Below are 20,387 nucleotides of genomic sequence, written 5' to 3'. Positions count from 1 at the left end.
TAAAGTACTCACCACCTCATCGACTCCAGGCCCCATGGTCACCCGCGTACCTAGCACGTATGCACCGCGCCTAACTCGCGCCAACCAGTTGCACGTCGGGGTTCGTATCACGTCGGGGTCACCATATTAGATGTAGAGCTTAGGGATATGGTTTAGTGGAGGCCTGTTAGCGTTAGGTTGGAGGTTGGACTCGATGACCTTGAGGTCTCTTCCAACCTAGAAAATTCTGTGATTCTGTGATATGTAGGATAACCCGACCGAAAGCCCCGGGACAAACGGACACAACGACCAGCGTTCTGTGCCGTAAGCCAATTTATTACTGCGTAACATTATCTTATATAGAGTCAAAGTGTCCCACCCAGGAACCCAGGACCCCTCCCACTGTGCTCGCAGGCACCCCAGACCCCTCCTTTCGTGCACACAGGCAGAACCCAGAATAATCCCACAATACACATACTGTGTGAAGAACCCACACATCTTTGTACTGTAGAATACCTTGCCTTCAGGTAGTTTCATCTGATTTCCACACACATTCCTACAAAGAGACATACACACTCTCCACCATGGTCAGCACTCCATGCTCTGTTATTATATTTAATTCCAGAGTGAGTTAAAATGTTGATCCTTCTAAGGTCTCTCTACATGGTGCCGTCTTTGTACATCTGTTTTGTATCTCACTTGGTTGTCTGCTTGCCGATTTTAAATCTCTGGGTTTGCTTAATTGGTCCTCCTATAGAAGTGGTTCCTTGCATCTGGTTGTCTTCACCGCCTTTGGAATGTTTTCTGTTCGCTCTGCGCCCTTTTAAAAATGGGAGGAATCAGACCGTGAATGGTATTCAAAATGTCATCGTACTTCTGATCACAATGCAGTGGAGTGATCGTTGTCTCTGTTGTGCCCACTCATAATTTCTTGCAAAATCAGTTTGCCTCTTTTTATTTTGTCTTTTGCTATGACTGCTGAGCTGTGAGCTGATGTTGTCATGCAGTTATCCAGAACATGTGGAAGACCTTACTCCTGACCAGTAATTGTCAGCTTAGTGTCCACCCTTCTGTATGTGACACTGCGTTATGTTCCCCTAAGTGCCTCTTTTTAAGTGTACTGAATTTTGTACGCTATCTTTAAATGTCTGTCTGTTTGGTGCCATTAAAGCCTTCTCTGGGTTCTTAGGCAACAGTCATTGCCCTAACTGCTTGGAATGGTATTATTTCATCAGGAAGCATTGCACACCTTCCTGCTCAGCACCCCTTCAGGTTGCTTTATGTATAGCTTCGGCAGCACAGACCACTCACAGAGAACTCTTCCTTCATTCTATGTCTTTGGGGATTATTTAGACAGGTTAGAAGGTTCCTTCTTATCCCATGGCTACCTCTATCTGTCAAAGCCTTTGTTGGGAGATCTTGCTGAAAGGGGAATCCCCATGGGTTTTATTGGATGGGTCTACCCATCCACATGCTTATCTACCCTTTCAAAGGGTTCTGTGCTGATCCTGATATAAGATGGACTTGAACTTAACAGGGTTCATCTCTTTGGAAGGGCACAACAGTCTTTACAGTCCCCCAACTCCATCTGACCATATTAATGAAGCAAACATACTGGAGGCTAAAGAACACCTTATTTCAGCTTCCCAACAAAACATAAACTCTGTCAATTATCAGCCCTCCACAAATCTGCCTTCCAAAGTGGCCAGCTAAAAGAGCAGTTCAAACCTGACATTATCTAGGTTAACTGTTATGTTGCTTGCTGCACAACTGGAAGGCAATTGAGGTGCTGTATGGGCAAACATAACACCAGAGGTTTGGGACCAAACCATAAGTAGGCCGAACAGGAAGGAGTAACTATCAGGAGCTACTATTGTGATTTCTCTGCCTTTGAATTGCCACTTGCAATCTTGCCCCAGTCACTAAGTGATATAGAAGGGATGAGCCATTGGGAAGCAGGTGACAGAAAGCTGTACCGTGATGTTGGTATACAGAGGCTATAACCAAAGCTGTGCCCAAAAACAAATGATGACAGAGACCTAACCAGTAAAAAGAGAAGCAGATGAGAACTAATGCTCATGGTGACCATGTGAAGTAATCTACAGACTTTATTCCCTATGTATGCAGGGGGCTACAAATCCCAGTTATGGAAAAAGTGACAGAGGGTTCACATTTTGTGCACCCCTCAGGCCACTTTGCTGCCACGTGACATCTTCACTCTTCCTCTTCTATCTTCTTGCCGTGAAACTCCCGGCTCTTTGCTCGGAGCTTGTTGACCTGTGACTCTGCAATGTCAGCCCGCTCCTCGGCTTCTTCAAGCTCGTGCTGGATCTTGCGGAATTTGGAGAGATTGACATTGGACAGCTCCTCCTGTGTGGGGAGAGGGACTTGGTGGTGAGGAGCCTGGGGCAGGGGTTTCACTCCTCATGTGCCTGGGCCTCGAAGGGCTGTGGTGAAGCACAGGCCTCCCGTCTCCTATCTACCACTGCTGACCCAGAACCCTCTCAAAGACCTCATCATCCTCCCTTATTGAGGACCTCACTGTGACAAACTGCACCGGTATCGTGTCACTCTTGAGGAGCAATTTTGTCACGTGGTCTTCTCATTTTGCGTGCTTGTTCTCCCACTACTCGGTGCCCAATTTTCCATGTGGTTTATTAGGTTGAGAAAGACTCAGAAACGCTGTGCTGTTACCAGCGTCAGAGATTCATGAGCTTCTCAGTCAATGGACGAGGCCCTTGGGAATTTTGGTCTGACTTCCTGAATCAAACAGGTGGCAGGATAACCCTTGGTTCATCCCCGAGTGCAGCATGCCCAGAAGAAGGCGAGGCCTGCTGACACGGGAAAGAACCACATGGTCAAGACTGTTATGTCTTTGGAGTTACTTTCATGCCTCTTTCCTTGTATTCGTGCTCATCTCAAGGAGTGTGCTGCTCCGACGGAAGGGTGCGCGTGGCCATTCTCCAAGCAATACTTACAGCCTCCTCAGCTTGTCTCTTGTAGGATTTCACCTTCATCTGCAGCTTGTCCACCAGATCCTGGAGCCTGAGAATGTTCTTCCGGTCTTCCTCAGACTACAGTGGTTGGTAAGAAGGAAAGAGAGAGAGTTGGTTTCCCCACACCACCAGAAAACATGTGTTCTTGGAGTTCATGGAAAAATGCTTTGGCTTTCCGTGAGAAGGGTGTGTCAGCACAAAGATGCCTCTTGCCTTACCTGGTAGGTCAGCTCCTTCACCCTCCTCTCGTACTTGCGCACACCCTTCACGGCTTCAGCACTGCGCTTCTGCTCAGCATCTACCTCCCCTTCCAGCTCCCGCACCTGCAATGAGAAGCTCATGTTTGGAGCTTTCCAGGTGGCTCCCTTCGTGACATGCTCCCTTGTGCACAAATACCAGCCCTACGCACCCTGGCCTCCAGCTTCTGGAGTTGCTTCTTGCCTCCCTTCAGTGCCAGCTGCTCAGCCTCATCCAGACGGTGCTGCAGGTCTTTCACCGTCACGTCCAGGTTCTTCTTCATTCTCTCTAGGTGGGCACTGGTGTCCTGCTCCTTCTTCAGCTCTTCTGCCATCATGGCTGCCTGGAGAGGCAAAGCAGCAAAGCCAGGTCGGGGCCAAAGACATTTTGGGGGAGGATACATCCACCATCCTCGGTGACAGAGTTCCCCAACTCACATCTGTGATGGCCTTCTTGGCCTTCTCTTCAGCATTGCGGGCTTCCTGGATTGTCTCCTCCATTTCACCCTGAATTTGCACGATGTCTGTTTCCAGCTTCTTCTTGGTGTTGATCAAGCTGGTGTTCTGTGTAACAGGAAGGATAGGATTTGTACTGTCAGATCTAACACCTCCACATCAAGAGTTGAGAGTGAGAGTAACGTTTATGAAAGTATTTAATTCAAAGGTCCTCTTTAGAGCCCTAGCGGCAAACTAGACATGGGTGCCTGGCTGGACTGGTCATGTCACAGCTTTGCTCTTCAAATACGTACACAGCAAGATGCATAGCAACAAGCAAGACACATAGCAATCTCGTTCTATGTTATCTCCTGTGGGCGGGATTCATATCCAGCAAAGTATCTGACCTGGGTATGGAGGAGCTGCACACGCTCGCTTGCATCCAGAAGCTCCTGCTCAGCCACTTTCCTTGACCGCTCTGTCTGCTCCAGGGCTGCCCGCAGCTCCTCAACTTCAGCCTGTAAGAGGTTTGCTCTGCGCTCCACCATGGCCACCTGTTCCTTCAGGTCTTCCTGCGTCCTGAGAGCATCGTCCAAGTGTATTTGAGTATCCTGTAAGAGAGGAAAGAGAGATTATGAGGTGGCTGATCACTGCAGCACTGTTGGACAGAGACATCAGAGACATTTCCTGCTCTTTTAATAAATTATTTGTACAATTACAATGTTGGTGTAACATGAGGCAAGATAGATGCCTACGTGCACATACTTTGCTTTATACCTTTAGCACTGCCTGTGTGTTTCTCAGGTTCTTTTGTGCCTCTGCAGCCACACGGTTGGCATGGCTCAGCTGGATCTCCATTTCATTCAGGTCTCCCTCCATCTTCTTCTTCAGCCGCAGGGCTTCGTTCCTGCTCCTGATCTCAGCATCCAGGGTGCTTTGCATGGACTCCACAATTCTGAGGTGATTTCTCTTCAGCTGGTCGATTTCCTCATCTTTCTCTGCGATCTTCCTGTCAATCTCAGACTTGACCTGGTTGAGCTCCAGCTGGAGGCGCAGGATTTTCCCCTCTTCGTGTTCTAGGGAGGCCTGGACAAGTTAGTAGGAACTGTGAGTAAACTATGGCTTGCTTTCTAAGTAATCTCTAATACAATACCGCATGAAATACAGTTTGTCTTTCTTGCCACATCTGCAGATTTCTGCTCCCATTCTTTCAGTCTGGACACCATTCATTAGCACTGTGTACCTCAGCTTCCTCCAGGGACGCTTGGATTTCAGATTTCTCCTGCTCAATCTGCTTCTTGACTTTCTCCAGCTCGTGGATCGCCTTTCCTCCCTCTGCAATCTGCTCCGTGAGGTCAGAAATCTCCTCTGTAGGGAAGGGTGAAACAAGGCATGGTCAGACATAGGGCATAAAGGGAAAGGCCCTGACGCACCAGGCTGACAGGTCTCTTCTCATCACTGCGGGCACTCACCCGTGTGGAGTGGTGGGTAGACAAGCTTGGGGGAAAGCCTGGCTGGCAGCAGAGGGCTAGGGACTTACGCTGCAAGTTCTTGTTCTCACGCTTCAGCGTTTCCAGGTGGTCCAGGGACTCCTCATAGGCATTCTTCATCTTAAACAGCTCCGTGCTGAGAGAGCGAGACTCCTTCTGGGAAGCTTCCAGCTCAGCCTGTGTTTCCTCGTACTTCTGCTTCCACTCTGCCAGGATCTGAGGAGCAACAGGGTGTGAGTATGGATGTGATGATTGTGAGGAGATGCCCTGCCCAGGAAGCACAGGGCCAGAGGCCAGAATACCTTGTCAAAGTTCTTCTGCTTCTTGTCCAGAGCTGCGCAGGCAGCATTCGTTCGCTCCACATCAATCATCAGGTCTTCCACCTCGTTCTGCAGCCTCTGCTTTGTCTTTTCCAGGGAAGCACATTTGGCGTTGACGGCTTCAACGTGTTCCTCTGCATCCTGCAGGCGCTGTGCCAGCTTCTTCCTGGGAGGAGATGATCACAGCTTCAGGTTAGAGAGTGAAGGGTAGCCAATTTTGTAAGATTCACAAGAGGGCACTTGCCTGCTTAGGGGACTTAGTGCCTTGAGCTGTCCACAGTATTTATTCTGTCCAAGGCAGCATGCCACCTAAAGGGCCTATCACATCTCTGCCCTAGCACCAACTGAGTATTCAGACTGCCTTAGCTCTTCTAACTCCCTAAGGGTAAGTTTGTCCTTCCAGTCTGAACTTTTTCCACAGCACGCTTTTCATCTTTCTCCCTCTCTGCCCTCTACCACAAAGAGAGTATATTGGTGCCTTCATCCCATTCCTATCTTGACCCATCTTCAAAGACTCCTTCCAAATACCCTTACCAGTCTCAGTCTTCTCTACCCAATCAACATCCCACTTCCCACATACTTGGCCTCCTCCAGCTCCTCCGTGCGCTGAATAGCGTCCGTCTCATATTTGGTTCTCCACTGGGCTACTTCACTGTTGGCTTTGGACAGGGCACGCTGCAGCTCACCCTTGGCTTCCTGCTCCTCCTCATATTGTTCCCGGAGCAAGTCACAGTCGTGGCGAGCAGATTGCACAGCGTGGGCTAGGGCATTCTTGGCCTGTGGGGACACTGGGATTAGTAACCTGGACACACATCTTGAGATGAATCTTGACGATTAAATTGTCATGCACAGGAGAACTGCCCCAGGGAAAGGGCGGGTAAACTCTGATGAGAAAAACGTATAGCTGGGAGATGATGCATCCCTCATAAACGAGTGCTAGAGGATTAGGATGCGTTAGTGAAAGGTGGCCAGGGGACACTGATCTCTTGTTTCTGTAAATGTGCCTACAGATCTGTGTCCATACGGTCTTGGAGGGCATCAGAATCTCATTAAGGGCTTGTGGATGACTTCCTCTAGCATCCAAATCACTATGGTTCCTTCTCTGTATGTTGTGATGAGTATAACTCATGCATTTCTGGGTGATGTGGCTTGCAGGAAGTAGGGTACTTCCAGACCTTTATTTCTTCCTCTAGATGTCTCTTCAGTTCCTCAATCTGTTGGGTAAATCCCTGCTTGCCCCTAGACAGCTGAGAAATCAAAGCATCCTTTTCTTCCACCTGGCGTGAATATTCACCTGGCAAGTGAAAATACACAAATAAATAAAGTTACACTAACAGTAGAATCATAGAATCATTTAGAAAGACCCAACAGATCAGCAAGTCTAACCATGCTGTAACACTATACTACCAAGTTCACCACTAAACATTTTTCTGAGCATCACATCCATTCATCTCTTGAACACCTCCAGGAATGGAGACTCTACTACTTCCCTAGGCAGCCTGTTCCAGTGCCTAACCACTCCTTCCACAAAGAAATTCCTCCTGTCTTCTAATCTAAACCTCCCCTGATGCAACTTGATGCTATTTCCTCATGTCCTGTCACTTGTCATCTGAGGAAAGAAACCAGCACCCACGTTGCTACAACCAACTTTCAGGTAGTTGTAGAAAGCCGTGAGGTCTCCCCTCATCCCTCTTTTCTCAAGACTAACCAAACCCAGTTCCCTCAGCTGCTCCTCACATGTCTTGCATGTCTTGTTTTCCAGTCCCTTCACCAGCTTCTTTGCTCTTCCCTAAACATTTTCCAGGAGCTCAGTATGTTCTTTGTAGCGAGTGGCCCAAATCTGAACACAGTATCTGAGGTGTGGTCTCACCAGTGCCAAATACACAGGGACAATTGCTTCCCTAGACCTGCTGGCCACACTGTTTCTGATACAGGGCAGGATGACATTGGTGCCCATCTGGGCACACTGCTGGCTCATGGTAAGCCAGCTGTGGACAAGCACCCCCAGATCCTTTTCTGCTGAGCAGCTTTCCAGACGCTCTTCCCCAAGCCTATATTGCTGCACTTGGTAGTTGTGACCCAAATGCAGCACCCGGCACTTAGCTTTGTTGAATACCACACAATTGGTTGCAGCCCATTGATCTAGCCTACCCAGATCGCTCTGCAGAGCCTTCCTATCCTCAAGCAGATCAACATTCCTGTCCAACTTGGTGCTGTCTGCAAAATAACTGAGCGTGCACTCAGTCCCCTCAACCAAGACTGTTGATCAAAATGTTAAACAAAGCCGTCCCCAATACTTAGCCCTGGAGAACACTGTAATCTGGCCCTGTAATCTGGGGTTGCTTTGAGCCGTTAGCCCAATTCTTGCTTTGCACCATGGCGTATCCTCCTGATTTGCAGGTTCTGCCATTGCACCTCAGGACTGAGGACGTCTCACCTGTTTCTGTCTGCAGACGAGCTCTCTGAGTATTGAGGTCATTGATCATGCGCTGATTCTGCTCCTCCTTAGTTTTAATCTCACTCAGCTGGTCTTCCAGAGTGCGGCACATCTTCTCCAGATTTGACTAGGTATCAAAAACAAGGAAGGAGAGGAAATGAACTCCTGGACTCTGTCTAATTCTCACAGCAGGATTCCTATAGGAGAGTGTGACTAGTAGATCCAGGCTATGTGCTGTACCTTGGCCCTGTGAATTCTACTGCAATTCTTTACCTTGGCTTTGGAGACAGACTCCATGTTACTGGCCAAGTCATCTATCTCCATCTTCAGCTCACTCTTCTCCTTCTCCAGCTTCTGCTTGACTCGTTGCAAGTTGTCGATCTGCTCCCCAAGCTCAGCTGTGCTGTCTGCGTGCTTCTTCCGCAGGGCGGCAGCTGTGGCTTCGTGCTGCAGCGTGGCCTCTTCGAGGTCGCGGCGCATCTTCTGAAATTCTGCCTCACGCTTCTTGTTCATCTCAACCTGAGCTGCTGTAGCCCCGCCTGCTTCTTCCAGGCGCTCGCTGATCTCCTCCAGCTCCCTGGAGAGGTCAGCACGGTGCTTCTCTGCTTTTGCCCGAGAGGTTCGCTCTGCCTCAATTTCCTCCTCCAGTTCCTCGATACGGGCCTGGGGAAAATGCAAGACCCCTCATACCCATGCCCTCAGATGTCCTTCTGAAGGGCTGAAGGGAAGGACCAGAGTCTTGCCTGCAGCTCCTTGATCTTCTTCTGCAATTGCATGCCAAGAAGTTGCTCATCTTCAATTTTGCTCTGGATCTGGCTGATTTCAAAGTCTTTCCTTTGCACAAAGCATACAGAAACACAGCGTTAACATCCAAATAAAACTACCTAATAAATGCACCTGACCCACACTCAGGTGTCTCACAACCACACTTACTTCTTCAGTTTCTCATCCAGCTGCTGCTTATCATTTTCCAAATCCAGTATGCTATCATGGGCCAGCTTCAGGTCTCCCTCAAGTTTCCTCTTAGCCCTTTCAAGGTCCATGCGTAGTTTCTTCTCTTGCTCCAGGGACCCTTCCAGCTAAACACAACAACACCAATAATGCCAGGCAGGTTGAACTCCATACCTGTCCTGTCTCGCTGGAGGCACATGTGCTTACATCATCCACTTGCTGCTCCAGCTTGGTTTTAGCTTTGGTCAATGTATTGACTTTGTCCTCTTCGGCCTGCAGGTCATCCAGTGTCTGCTGGTGGGCCTCTTGGAGGGCTTTCTTCTCTTTTGTCAGTTTGGCAATGGTCTCATCCAGGGATGCCATCTCCTCTGTGAGATTTTTCACCTATATATTGGACAAAATATTTAATATTCAGTCAAAAACTTTACTGCTGGTGCAGTGTCCTGGTTTCAGCCAGGAGAACGTTCATTTCCTAGCTCTTATGGTGTTGTATTTCAGATCTAGGATGAGAATAATGTTGATAACACACTGGTTTATGTTGTTTCTGGGCAGTGTTTGCACCAAGTCAAGGACTTTTTAGCTTCTCATACTTCACTGCCAGTAAGGAGGATGGGGGTGTGCAAGAATCTTGGAGGGAGAGAACCAGGAAGGTTAACCCAAACTAGGGGGATGCCAGCCTAATATGGGAGGTATCTATCCCTTCTCCCTTTGTGTGACTCTCCATGTGTGTACCTTGTTTTCAGTGGCATGTTTTTCCTTCTCAACTTTAGCCAAGGTTAACTCCAGGTCATCAATATCTTTCTTCAGCTCTGAACATTCATCCTCCAGTTTCCTCTTCTTGGCTGTCAGCTCAGCATTGATTTCTTCCTCATCCTCAGCCCGTTCTGTCACCTCCTTAATTTTGGCTTCCAGTTGGATTTTGGTTTTGATGAGCTGGTCACACCTTTCCTCGGCATCAGCCAAGCTGTCTGCTTCCTGATGGGGAGACAGAGATTTTTGAGGGTTATAACGTTTTGAAATTTCTGTTGTGTTTTCTTTTTCTCTCAAAGACCTAGTATTTAATAGTTATTACTTTTTTTTTAATTTAGTCATCATGATCATCATCATATTTGGGTAGCCAAGATTTTTCCATTTGTGGGAATAATACAGTGAAGAAAGTAGTGTTTTTCTTGGAGTTAAGAAACTGCTTGTTCCTGACTGAAGTTGAAGACCAAGGATCTGTGTGTGTGAAGGTAATCTAGCCTTATAGTGTATCTGTGTTTAGGTGAAGTGGGTCCTTCTAAGTGTTGCCTTTAGACTGTTACATGGGCAGACAGCTTTGAAAGTTGAACACATGGAGATGCCTCCCTTTCAAGTCAGACAAAGGTGTCTGCTGCATATTACCTGTTGGCTAGCACTACTTGGCTCTTTTCTCAGGACAGCAGGGCTGCTGAGTCTCCTTTAACACTTAAAGTTATCCTCACTGACTGACAGAGAACTTGTTGTGCCCCTGACAGTGTTTACAGTTACTCAACTTTAGAGTAACTTTGAATGTGTGACTTTTTTCAATTGTAATTTAGTCAGCTTCCTGTAAGTCTCTTCTTGGGTGAAAAATGATATCTGTCTGTATAACGTTTTTTCTCAGGAACAAATAAACAGTGACACTAACTGCCTGCACTTGGAGCTGAAGGTCATTTTTTTCTTGCAGCAGAGCCACCATTTTCTCCTCCAGTTCTTTCCTCTTTGCCTCAGACTTTTCAAGCTCTTCCTTGGTTTTCTCAAACTCTTCTTTCATGTTGGCCATCTCCTTCTCAGATTCTGCACTCTTCAGCAATGGCTTGATTTTGAAGAACAGCTTCATCCAGGGCCAGTGCTTGACATTCATGAATGCACGAACGTTGTACTGGATGCAGAAGATGGACTCCCTGATATAAAATTTGCATAGGTATTACATGCCTTGGGTGTTACAAATTTAGACTCAATTAATTTTACAGAATCACAATATCATGGAATTGTAGGGATTGGAAGGGACCTCAAGAGATCATTGGGTTCAACCCCCCTGCCAAAGCAGGTTCCCTAGAGCAGATTGCCCAGGTAGAAGTCCAGATGAGCCTTGAATATCTGCAGAGAAGGAGACTCCACAGCCTCCCTGGGCAGCCTGTTCCATTGCTCTGTCACCCCCACCGTGAATTTCTTTACATGTTATTTATTAACAGTAATAATAGTAAACTAAATAGAGTAAACTAAATAGATGGAAATATTTACCTCCTTTCCACCATTCTACGATATTCCACTCTCATTAGGAAACCTCTGCACCTGGCCTGCGTGCGTGTGATGATTTCTGCCAGCTTATCATCTCTCATCTCCTCCAGGAGTCCCAGCAACCCAGCTTTGAAGAATACCTTAAGAAAGGAAATTGTCAACCTATCACTGTCAGGTTAGATAGAACAGAGGTACAGACGCATTCCTTATTCTGGAAGAGACCTTAATGGCCTTGACCAGCCTCATGTAAGCTCTCCTCCCAAATCTATTCCCATGGGCCTAGGAACTTCTTGAAAACTCAGCTCTAGGCGCCTTCAGTCCCTGCCTGAACCATGTTGTAGAACTACTTGTTTCCCATTCAGCCATAGACTCACCCATGCCTCTGCCTGGCTGTGGTAACCTGTAATATGTCAACTGTAATATGACCTGCAGACTGATGTTAGACCTTTTTCATTGCTATGGATCCATCCAGGAATTACTGGGTAGTGCCTGACCCTTATTATCCTACCTAGACCTGGCCCTGAGCAATCTCTAAAACCTCAGTCATGTGTAGCAGAGGTACATAGTCTTTGAGCACAGGACTTGTTTCTACCTTGGTGTGACCAAATCTGTACTGAGTGTGGTCCACATCGATGGACCCAAGGAGCTTCTCTGAAGCCTTCTTGCTGTCCATGAACTGTCCCTCTGGAATAGCACTGGCATTAAGCACTCTATACCTGTAGGAGAAAACAGAACATGAAGAAACAACTATTGCCAATACCACCACTGCAAATAAACCCCACAGCCTTCTCAGCTACATCGGACTGGCCATATGTACTAGGGACAGCCCACCCTTTCAGGACAGTGTAAGTGACGTTTCCATACTGTTAATTCAAAATCTGGGAGAATCATAATCCTCAAGAACATGAAGAAATAACCATGGTTTAAACCACCACTGCAATCGAAAACCACAGCCTTACTGAATTAGTCTAATTCCTGAAGGTAGTTCATGTTTCCAGAACAGGATATGGAGATTTCTTTTACTGTAATTTCAGAGTTCAAGATAAACCTAAGCCTCAGCAATATCATCACATCATCATGAACAGATAGTGAAACATTTCTATATTACTACTTAGTACCAACATAAAGTGTACTGTTTCATATACATTAGGGTATCTTGGTCCAAATGAGCAGAAAGGTGGAGCACTCTTACCTCTGTTTGAAATCAGCATACAGGACTCTGCTGGGGAATCCTTTCCTGCAAATCCTGATCCCTTCTAGCACACCATTACACCGCAGCTGGTGTAGCACCAGTTCATGTTCCATGGCACCTAACAAACACCATAATTACTGTTTGACACACAGGAGAAGAACTCCTTTGGCTCAAATTTTCCTGCTGTTGGGTTCCCCTCACCTGGTGTTTTTGTTTCATTTGGAATGATGCAGCGTACAAAATGGGGGTGAGTGCTTCTCAGGTTAGCCATTAGCTTGTTTAAATTCTCCTGTGAGATCATAAGATGAATTATTATTAATTGTAAGTGCTGCATGCTTAATAGTGTATTTATCAAACTGAGTGTTTCTGGATGCAGACCTGTCTTCTCTACAACACCTTATAGAGCTCCCAAAGGGAAAGTCAGAAATTGAAAGCTCCCAGCTTTATTGGTTTCAAAGTTTCTTCATTGAATAATAATTAATATTATTTTTTAATATTATTTTTTTCTTAATCTCCTCATATAAGTACACAGCTGCCATCTTACAGTTTTCCTTCCAGACAGTATATCTTGCAAAAGATAATTGAACATTTTAATTTATAGATACTGATGATCAGGGCTCTTTGCTCAGCCTAACTATTATTTGTTTTGGTAGCTGATTTCATAGAATATTCATTGAATGCTTTGGGTTGGAACGGACCTTAAAGATTATCTAGTTCCAACCCCCTGTCATGGCAGGGATATCTCTCACTAGATCAGGCTGCTGAAAGCCCCATTCAACCTTTCTGTGAACAATTCCAGGGGTCAGGTATCCACAACTTCTCTGGGCAACCAGTTGCAGTGCCCCACCACCCCCATGCAACTTGTGAAGAATAAAATATTTGAAATACTAATACTAATACTAATACTAATACTAATACTAATACTAATACTAATACTAATAAATACTCTTGGAGAAACTGGAAGTCAAGAGTTGAGGGCTAGGACAGCTACATCTCTTGCTGGGCTAAAAACTGTCTGGATGGCCAGGCCCAAAGAATAGTGGTGAACAGAGTGAAATCCAGCTGGCGACCGGTCATCAGTGGTGTTCCCCAGGGGTCAGTGTTGAGGCCCATCCTCTTTAACATCTATATTGATGATTTGGATGAGGGAATTGAGTGCACCCTCAGTAAGTTTGCAGACAACACCAAGCTGGGACGAAGTGTCAGTCAGCCAGAGGGTAGGAAGGCCATGCAGAGGGACCTGGACAGGTTGGATCAATGGGCAGAGGTCAATGGGATGAGGTTCAACTTAGCTTAGTGCTGAGTCCTGTACTTTGGTTGCAACAACCCCATGCAGTGCTACAGGCTCGAGGGGAGAGTGGCTCGAAAGCTGTGCAGAAGAAAAGGATCTAGGGGTGTTTGTCGGTGCTCACCTGAACATGAGCTTGCAGTGAGCCCAGGTGACCAAGAAGGTCAATGGCATCTTGGCTTTATATCATGATACTATGATTCTATAATTCAATGATTCCATGATTCATAGTAAAGAATTGCTTTCTTACATTTAATCTAAATCTTTCTTTTTGTTTAAAACCATTAATCCTTGTCCTCTACATGCCCTTATAAAAATTCTCCCTCCATCTATCTTATATGCTCACATTAATTATTGAATGGCTGCAATAATGCGTACCTGAAGCCCTCTCTTCTCTAGGCAAAACAACCCCAACCCTCTCATCTTCTATTCACAGAAGTGTTGCAGGCCTCTAACAATTTCTGTGGTCCTCGTCTGGTGTAGCTATAACACGTCCATATCTTTCCTGTGTCTGGGGACCCAGAGCTGGATGCAGTATTCCAGGTGGTGTCTGAGAAGGGTGGAATACAGGGGGAGAATCACATTCCCTGAACTGCTGAGCACACTTCTTTTGATGCAGCCCAGGATATGATCAACTTTCTGCACTGAAAACACAACTGCTGGTTCATATTCAGTTTTTTATCCATGATTACCCCCTAGTCCTCCTCTGCAGGGCTGCTCTCAGTCCACTCATAGCACAGCCAGTATTTATGTTTGGGATTACCTTGACACAGTTACAGGACCTTTCACCTATCCTTCTTAAAATTCATGAGGTTAATGTGGACCCCCTTATCAAACCTGTCCAGATCCTTCTGAATAGCATCCCTTCTTTCTATTGTGTCAGCTCTACCACTCAGCTTGGTGTCATCTGCAAACTCACTGAGGGTGCATTCAGTTCCATTATGTCTTTACTAAAAGACATTAAATGGCACTGGTCCCATTCCAGACCCCTGAGGGACATCACTCAGGGCTAGTTTGTTTGGATAAATAGGTTTTGTTTGTTTGTTTGTTTTAATTGGAAATGAATAGTTGTGGGACCTAAATAAATAATGGTGTTAGGAGTAGTTCAGTCTCACTAAATATATCAACCTGAGCCAAGTTGAAACCTTGAAAATAACTGAAATTTGCCCACAGAATGCATTAACTAGAAAGCAATTTAAAATCCACTCACTTTTCCATTGAAATTAATAATTGCCCTAGAATCTTACAATCTTGTCTTTTTTTGTTGTTGTTTTTATATTTTAGTGGTTTGGTTTTTGTTTTGTTTTGTTTTGTTTTGTTTTTTTAGTTTTTCCTTTGATGTTTGATGTATTATCTTTTATTTTATAATATAATAAAAATAAGTGTGGGAAAGTTCTCTGATGCTTACAGAGATACTGAAGAAGTTCCTCCCATTCATTATTCATTCTCAGTCTAAGTAGGTGAACTTCACCCTTTTCCAAATTTTATAGAACCAAGAGCAGATAAGAGAAAAATGAAGGCAGACAGTTAGAAGAAAAGAATGAAGGATGCAATATAAATAGCTTTTTTTTGGAGAAAAAGGACTAAAGAAATTACTTAAGGAGTTCCAGGAGGGTGACCATAGCATTCTGTCTCCAGAAATGAAAGGAAGACCAGACATACATTATAATAGAGGTTTCATGGCATTTTAAGGTTTTGCTTCTGAAGTGCCAAACATGACAAGACCAAAACTGAAAAAGACCTTTCAGATTCATAATGAGATTGCTTTCTTTCTTCGGACAGAGAACAAATACTGTACTTACACGGAAAAGAGCTGAGACTGTCTGGAAAGAAGAACCCTTCTTCTTGCCACCCTTCTTACCACCACCACCAGCAGCCTCTTCAAAATTGGAAAAAAAATAAAAATAAAAATTAATCTGAAGTCAGAATCAGAATATTGCCTTAGAGGTTCATCAATATTCAGTATGAAAGTATGAAACATGAACTGTAGAGAGATTACCAGCTTCACCACCATAGGCTGCAAAGAGTAAGGCCAGTGTCTTCAGAGATGATTTCTGGTACAACCCAATGACAGTTTCATTCAGGGGGTCCTTGTTCTTCTCAAGCCAGCCAGAGATGTTGTAGTCCACTGTGCCAGCATAGTGCACAAGTGAAAAGTGGGCCTCGGCCTTGCCTTTGGCAGGTTTGGGCTTCTGGAAATTATTGGACTTGCCCAGATGCTGGTCATAGAGCTTGTTCTTGAAAGAGGTGTCAGTTGCTTTGGGGAACATGCACTCCTCTTCCAGGATGGAGAAGATACCCATGGGCTGGAAGACAGCAAAAGAGGTAATAGAGAAAGATCTATATCAGTGTGGAGATATGCTGTGAGGTTCAGCAGTACCTGTATGTTGTGGGTAGCATCTCAGTCTGGATAAGAGCCTAAGTTGGCTGGGAGTTGTTCTCAGCCAGGAAGCTTATTTGTGCCTGCCCTTGTCTTCCAGCAGCCCGTCTTCACTAAACTGGAAAGAATATCTCTCCACTTCAGTTTAGAATGGGCAGAGGGAGAAGGGTTGGACGGAAATATAATTGGGAAGATAGCTACAAGAGGCCTGTTGTCTTGGGAAATCAGACTAAGCAACACTTATTTCCCAAAATGGTGTGTGGAGTTCTGCTTTGAATTTTCAGGAGAAAAAGGAAAGGAGACAGACTCCAGCTTGTTTCAAAGAATTCTTTTGGTGGGAGTATGGTCTACCTTTTCCACACCCGAAGACAGGGTGGTGCAGGACTGGAGACAAAGATTTATATCTAGCCTTCCTAATTTCTCTGCTCCACACTAAGATAAATTTCACTGCAAAATGCTTTGTTTGACTGAAACTGACTGTCTGGTCCCAAGTTCTTTCCCATCTGAATCGGGCTCAGAAACATCTCAAAATTCCAAAATATATCATACACTTGAGTGGAAAAGGTACCTTTTCAATGAGTTCAATGCAGGCAGCCAGGTCCATCCCAAAGTCAATGAATTCCCATTCGATTCCTTCCTTTTTATACTCCTCCTGCTCCAGCACGAACATGTGATGGTTGAAGAACTGCTGCAGTTTCTCATTGGTGAAATTAATGCACAGTTGCTCAAAGCTGTTGAACTGTTCAAAGCAAGGAAAGTTGCATAGGTTCTCAAGGGGCAGCAATGACCACAGGGTTTTGTTAGTGTTCTACTGATTCTTTTTGAAGTTCCCCAGTACAGAATCACAGAATTGTCTAGGTTGGAAGAGACCTCAAGATCACCTAGTCCAACCTCTGGCCTAACACTAACAAGTCCTCCACTAAACCATATCACTAAGCGTCATTTAAACCATATCATCTAAACGTCTTTTAAAGGCTTCCATGGACGGTGACTCAACCACTTCCCTGGGCAGCCCATTCCAATGCCTAACAACCCTTTCGGTAAAGAAGTTCTTCCTAATACACAACCTAAAACACCCTTGGTGCCACTTTAGCCCATTCCCCCTCGTCCTGTCACCAGGCACATGGGAGAATAGACCAACCCCCACCTCGCTACAGCCTTCTTTAAGGTACCTATAGAGAGCAATAAGGTCACCCCTGAGGCTCCTCTTCTCCAGGCTGAACAAGCCCAGCTCCCTCAGCTGCTGCTCATAAGACTAGTTCTCCAGACCCCTCATCAGCTTTGTCACCCTTCTCTGGACTCTCTTGAGCACCTCCATGTCTTTCTTGTAGCAAGGGGCCCAAAACTGAACACAGTACTCTAGTTGCGGCCTCACCAGAGACGAGTACAGGGGGACAATCACTTCTCTAGACCTGCTGGTCACACTGCTTCTTATACAAGCCAGGATGCTGTTGGCCTTCTTGGCCACCTGAGCACACTGCTGGCTCATGTTCAGCCAACTATCAACCAATACTCCCAAGTCCTTCTCTACCAGGAAGCTTTCCAACCACTCATCTCCCAACCTGTAGTGCTGCTTGGGGTTGTTGCACCCCAGGTGCAGGACCTGGCACTTGGCCACTTTGAACTTCATACAGCTGGCCTCAGCCCATCAGTCCAGCCTATCCAGATCCTCCTGCAGAGCCTTCCTACCCTCAAGCAGATCGACACACGCACCTAACTTGGTGTCATCTGCAAACTTACTGAGGGTGCACTTGATCCCCTCATCCATATCATCGATAAAGATATTAAAGTGGACCGGCCGAAGTACCGAGCCCTAGGGAACGCCACTAGTGACCGGCCTCCAACTGGATTTGACTCCATTCACCACAACTCTTTGGGCCCGGCTATCCAGCCAGTTTTTAACCCAACGAAGCGTAAGCCAGTCCAAGCCATGAGCAGCCAGTTTCTTGAGGAGAATGCTGTGAGAAACAGTGTCAAAAGCCTTACTGAAATCAAGGTAGACCACATCCACAGCCTTTCCCTCATCCACGAAGCGTGTCAGTTTGTCATAGAAGATCAGGTTCGTCAAGCAGGACCTGCCTTTCATAATCCCATGCTGACTGGGCCTGATTGCCTGGTTGCCCTGCAAGTGCCAGGTGATGACACTCAAGATAATCTGCTCCATGAGCTTCCCTGGCACTGAGGTCAAACTGACAGGCCTGTAGTTCCCCGGGTCTACCCTCTGGCCCTTCTTGTAGATGGGTGTCACATTTGCTAGCCGCCACTTGACTGGGACCTCCCCCGATAGCCAGGATTGTTGATGGAAATGATGGAAAGCAGCTTGGCCAGCTCCTCCGCCAGTTCTCTCAGTATCCTCGGGTGGATCCCACCTGGCCCCATCGACTTGTGTATATCCAAGTGCCGTAGCAGGTCGCTAACCATGGATAGTGAGTATCCATTTCTTCATGGATAATGAGGGCCACATTCTGCTCCCCATCCCCTTCCAAAGCTCAGGGTACTGGGTATCCAGAGAACAACTGGTTTTGCCGCTAAAGACTGAGACAAAGAAGGCATTAAGCTCCTCAGCCTTTTCCTCATCTTTTGTCACTAAGTTTTCACCCGCATCCAGTAAAGGATGGAGATTCTCCTTACTCCTCCGTTTTGCGTTGATGTATTTGTAAAAACATTTTTTGTTGTCTCTAATGACAGTAGCCAGATTGAGCTCCAGATGAGCTTTGGCCTTTCTAATTTTGTCCCTGCACAACCTCGCAACACCCTTATAGTCCTCCTGAGTGGACCACCCTCTTTTCCGAAGATTATAAACCCTCTTTTTTCTCCTAAGCTCAAGCCACAGTTCTCTGCTCAGCCAGGCCGGTCTTCCTCCATGCCGGCTCGTCTTTGGGCACGTGGGGACAGACCACTCCTGCACCATTAAGATTCCTTTTTGAAGAGTGCCCAGCCTTCCTGGACTCCTCTGCCCTTCAGAACCGCCTCCCAAAGGACTCTGCCAGAAACACTACACATAACCATTATGTAATGGCATACATTTCCTTAGCAGGACTTCTATTGTAAAACAAACAAACAAACAAACAAACAAATAAGGTGTCTTTGCAGGACTTTCTTCTTATTATTGTTATTCAAATCAGTCTACAGGGAAAAGTTCCTTTTTACTGTGCTACGCAAAAGCAGATCCTTCAATAAGCTTAGCTGCTGCACCATGGAGGTGTCTCAGCTCTCTCACCTCCTCCAGAATGGACACTTGTTCAGTGTCCCACCCAGGAATTTCTCTGCCCTCAAATCAAGACTCCAGGAGTTTCTTTGATATCACACAGAAGCCCTAGTATCAGGACTGCATTCACAACACAGGAAACATGCTGTGGGGTTTCCCACAGCACTTCCTTTTCCTTGACTATTCCAAAAAGAAATCTGTTTCTGAGACCTCATGATCTCTTCCTGTCCCTTCCATAACTATGATGCCAGATCTTCGTTACTCACATCAAAGATCTCAAAACCGGCAATGTCCAGGACACCAATGAAGTACTGTCTGGGTTGCTTGGTATCCAGCTGTTGGTTGATGCGAACAACCATCCACAAGAACATCTTTTCAAAGACAGCTTTTGCCAAGGCACCCACTGCATTGTTCACCTAGAACAGAGAAAAAAGTACTGGACATACCTTCGAGGGCAGCAGAAGAGTGCTCGTTCTTTTTTGAAGCCATCTTTATTTACCTGTTCAACAGTTTGACCTTTTGTCACAAATTCATTCCCAACCTTCACTCGAGGGTAACACAGGGCTTTGAGCAGGTCAGCTGAGTTCAGGCCCATCAGGTAGGCAGCCTTGTCAGCCACTAAAGAGGAAGAGAGAGAGATAAAAGCATTTATCATTGGACAATGGCTAGAATTTGGTCAGTGTGAGCAGCTCTGATATTCACTTTTCTAGAAATGGCAAAGTATTGGTCCGGTTTTACTGAGAAGGTCTAGAAAGGAAGAAGGATTATGGAAACAAATGCTGGACTTTTTTGAAAGCAAGAACAGGCATGGCTTGAGTAGGAACAGCTTGATCCAGAAGCTCCCAGAAGCACTCCAAAAGCCTGTTTCCTCTCCTGTTCTGTGACAACTGAATTTCTGCACAGCAAAGAATACATGGTATATTTGGTGAAAAATCTGTTAGTACATCATGGTGACATAGTGGTCGAATGTTTAACTGAGTGAGAGAGACCCTGTGCTAAAGTACCAATTTTCAGGCTGGGTACTTTGGGGAAGTATCTGTTGGATAAGAGAATGGTACTTCCCATGACTGGGGATGCACCTCTGCAACTAGACAGCTAACAAACAAGGATGCTTTTCCTAATTTTTCACTAGCTGAATTTTCTGGTACCTTCTGTGCCATCTGGCTCTGCCTGCTCCTCTCGCTGTTTCTGCTTGAACTTCAAGTTGCCATAGTGCATGACAGCTCCTGTCAAC

General features: G+C 45.9%; 1 protein-coding gene across 1 annotated transcript in view; it reads right to left on the bottom strand.

Moving 5' to 3' along the window:
• Positions 1-2,069: 2,069 nt before the first annotated feature.
• Positions 2,070-20,387, bottom strand: part of LOC311216959 (myosin heavy chain, skeletal muscle, adult-like) — a 24,080-nt gene continuing 5,762 nt past the window's right edge. Inside the window, exons 11-39 of the mRNA XM_084298644.1 lie at positions 20,302-20,387; positions 19,653-19,771; positions 19,420-19,569; positions 16,514-16,684; positions 15,565-15,871; positions 15,368-15,444; positions 12,479-12,566; positions 12,278-12,395; positions 11,678-11,801; positions 11,089-11,225; positions 10,493-10,748; positions 9,577-9,819; positions 9,052-9,228; positions 8,827-8,972; positions 8,637-8,727; positions 8,167-8,556; positions 7,894-8,020; positions 6,632-6,750; positions 6,037-6,233; positions 5,439-5,622; positions 5,187-5,352; positions 4,890-5,014; positions 4,424-4,732; positions 4,054-4,257; positions 3,650-3,775; positions 3,385-3,555; positions 3,194-3,298; positions 2,958-3,053; positions 2,070-2,349 (exon numbers count right to left, since the gene is read on the bottom strand). The exon at positions 20,302-20,387 is cut by the window's right edge and continues 53 nt beyond it. Coding sequence (XP_084154770.1) covers positions 2,194-2,349; positions 2,958-3,053; positions 3,194-3,298; positions 3,385-3,555; positions 3,650-3,775; positions 4,054-4,257; positions 4,424-4,732; positions 4,890-5,014; positions 5,187-5,352; positions 5,439-5,622; positions 6,037-6,233; positions 6,632-6,750; positions 7,894-8,020; positions 8,167-8,556; positions 8,637-8,727; positions 8,827-8,972; positions 9,052-9,228; positions 9,577-9,819; positions 10,493-10,748; positions 11,089-11,225; positions 11,678-11,801; positions 12,278-12,395; positions 12,479-12,566; positions 15,368-15,444; positions 15,565-15,871; positions 16,514-16,684; positions 19,420-19,569; positions 19,653-19,771; positions 20,302-20,387 — 4,765 coding nt within the window. The 3' untranslated portion in view covers positions 2,070-2,193. The remainder of the gene's footprint in view (positions 2,350-2,957; positions 3,054-3,193; positions 3,299-3,384; positions 3,556-3,649; positions 3,776-4,053; positions 4,258-4,423; positions 4,733-4,889; positions 5,015-5,186; positions 5,353-5,438; positions 5,623-6,036; positions 6,234-6,631; positions 6,751-7,893; positions 8,021-8,166; positions 8,557-8,636; positions 8,728-8,826; positions 8,973-9,051; positions 9,229-9,576; positions 9,820-10,492; positions 10,749-11,088; positions 11,226-11,677; positions 11,802-12,277; positions 12,396-12,478; positions 12,567-15,367; positions 15,445-15,564; positions 15,872-16,513; positions 16,685-19,419; positions 19,570-19,652; positions 19,772-20,301) is intronic.

This window comes from Netta rufina (assembly GCF_964035555.1).
Source record: "Netta rufina genome assembly, chromosome: 19".
Taxonomy (NCBI): Eukaryota; Metazoa; Chordata; class Aves; order Anseriformes; family Anatidae; genus Netta; species Netta rufina.
Note: the sequence above shows the minus strand (reverse complement) of the source record. Positions and strands in the feature narration are given on the sequence as shown.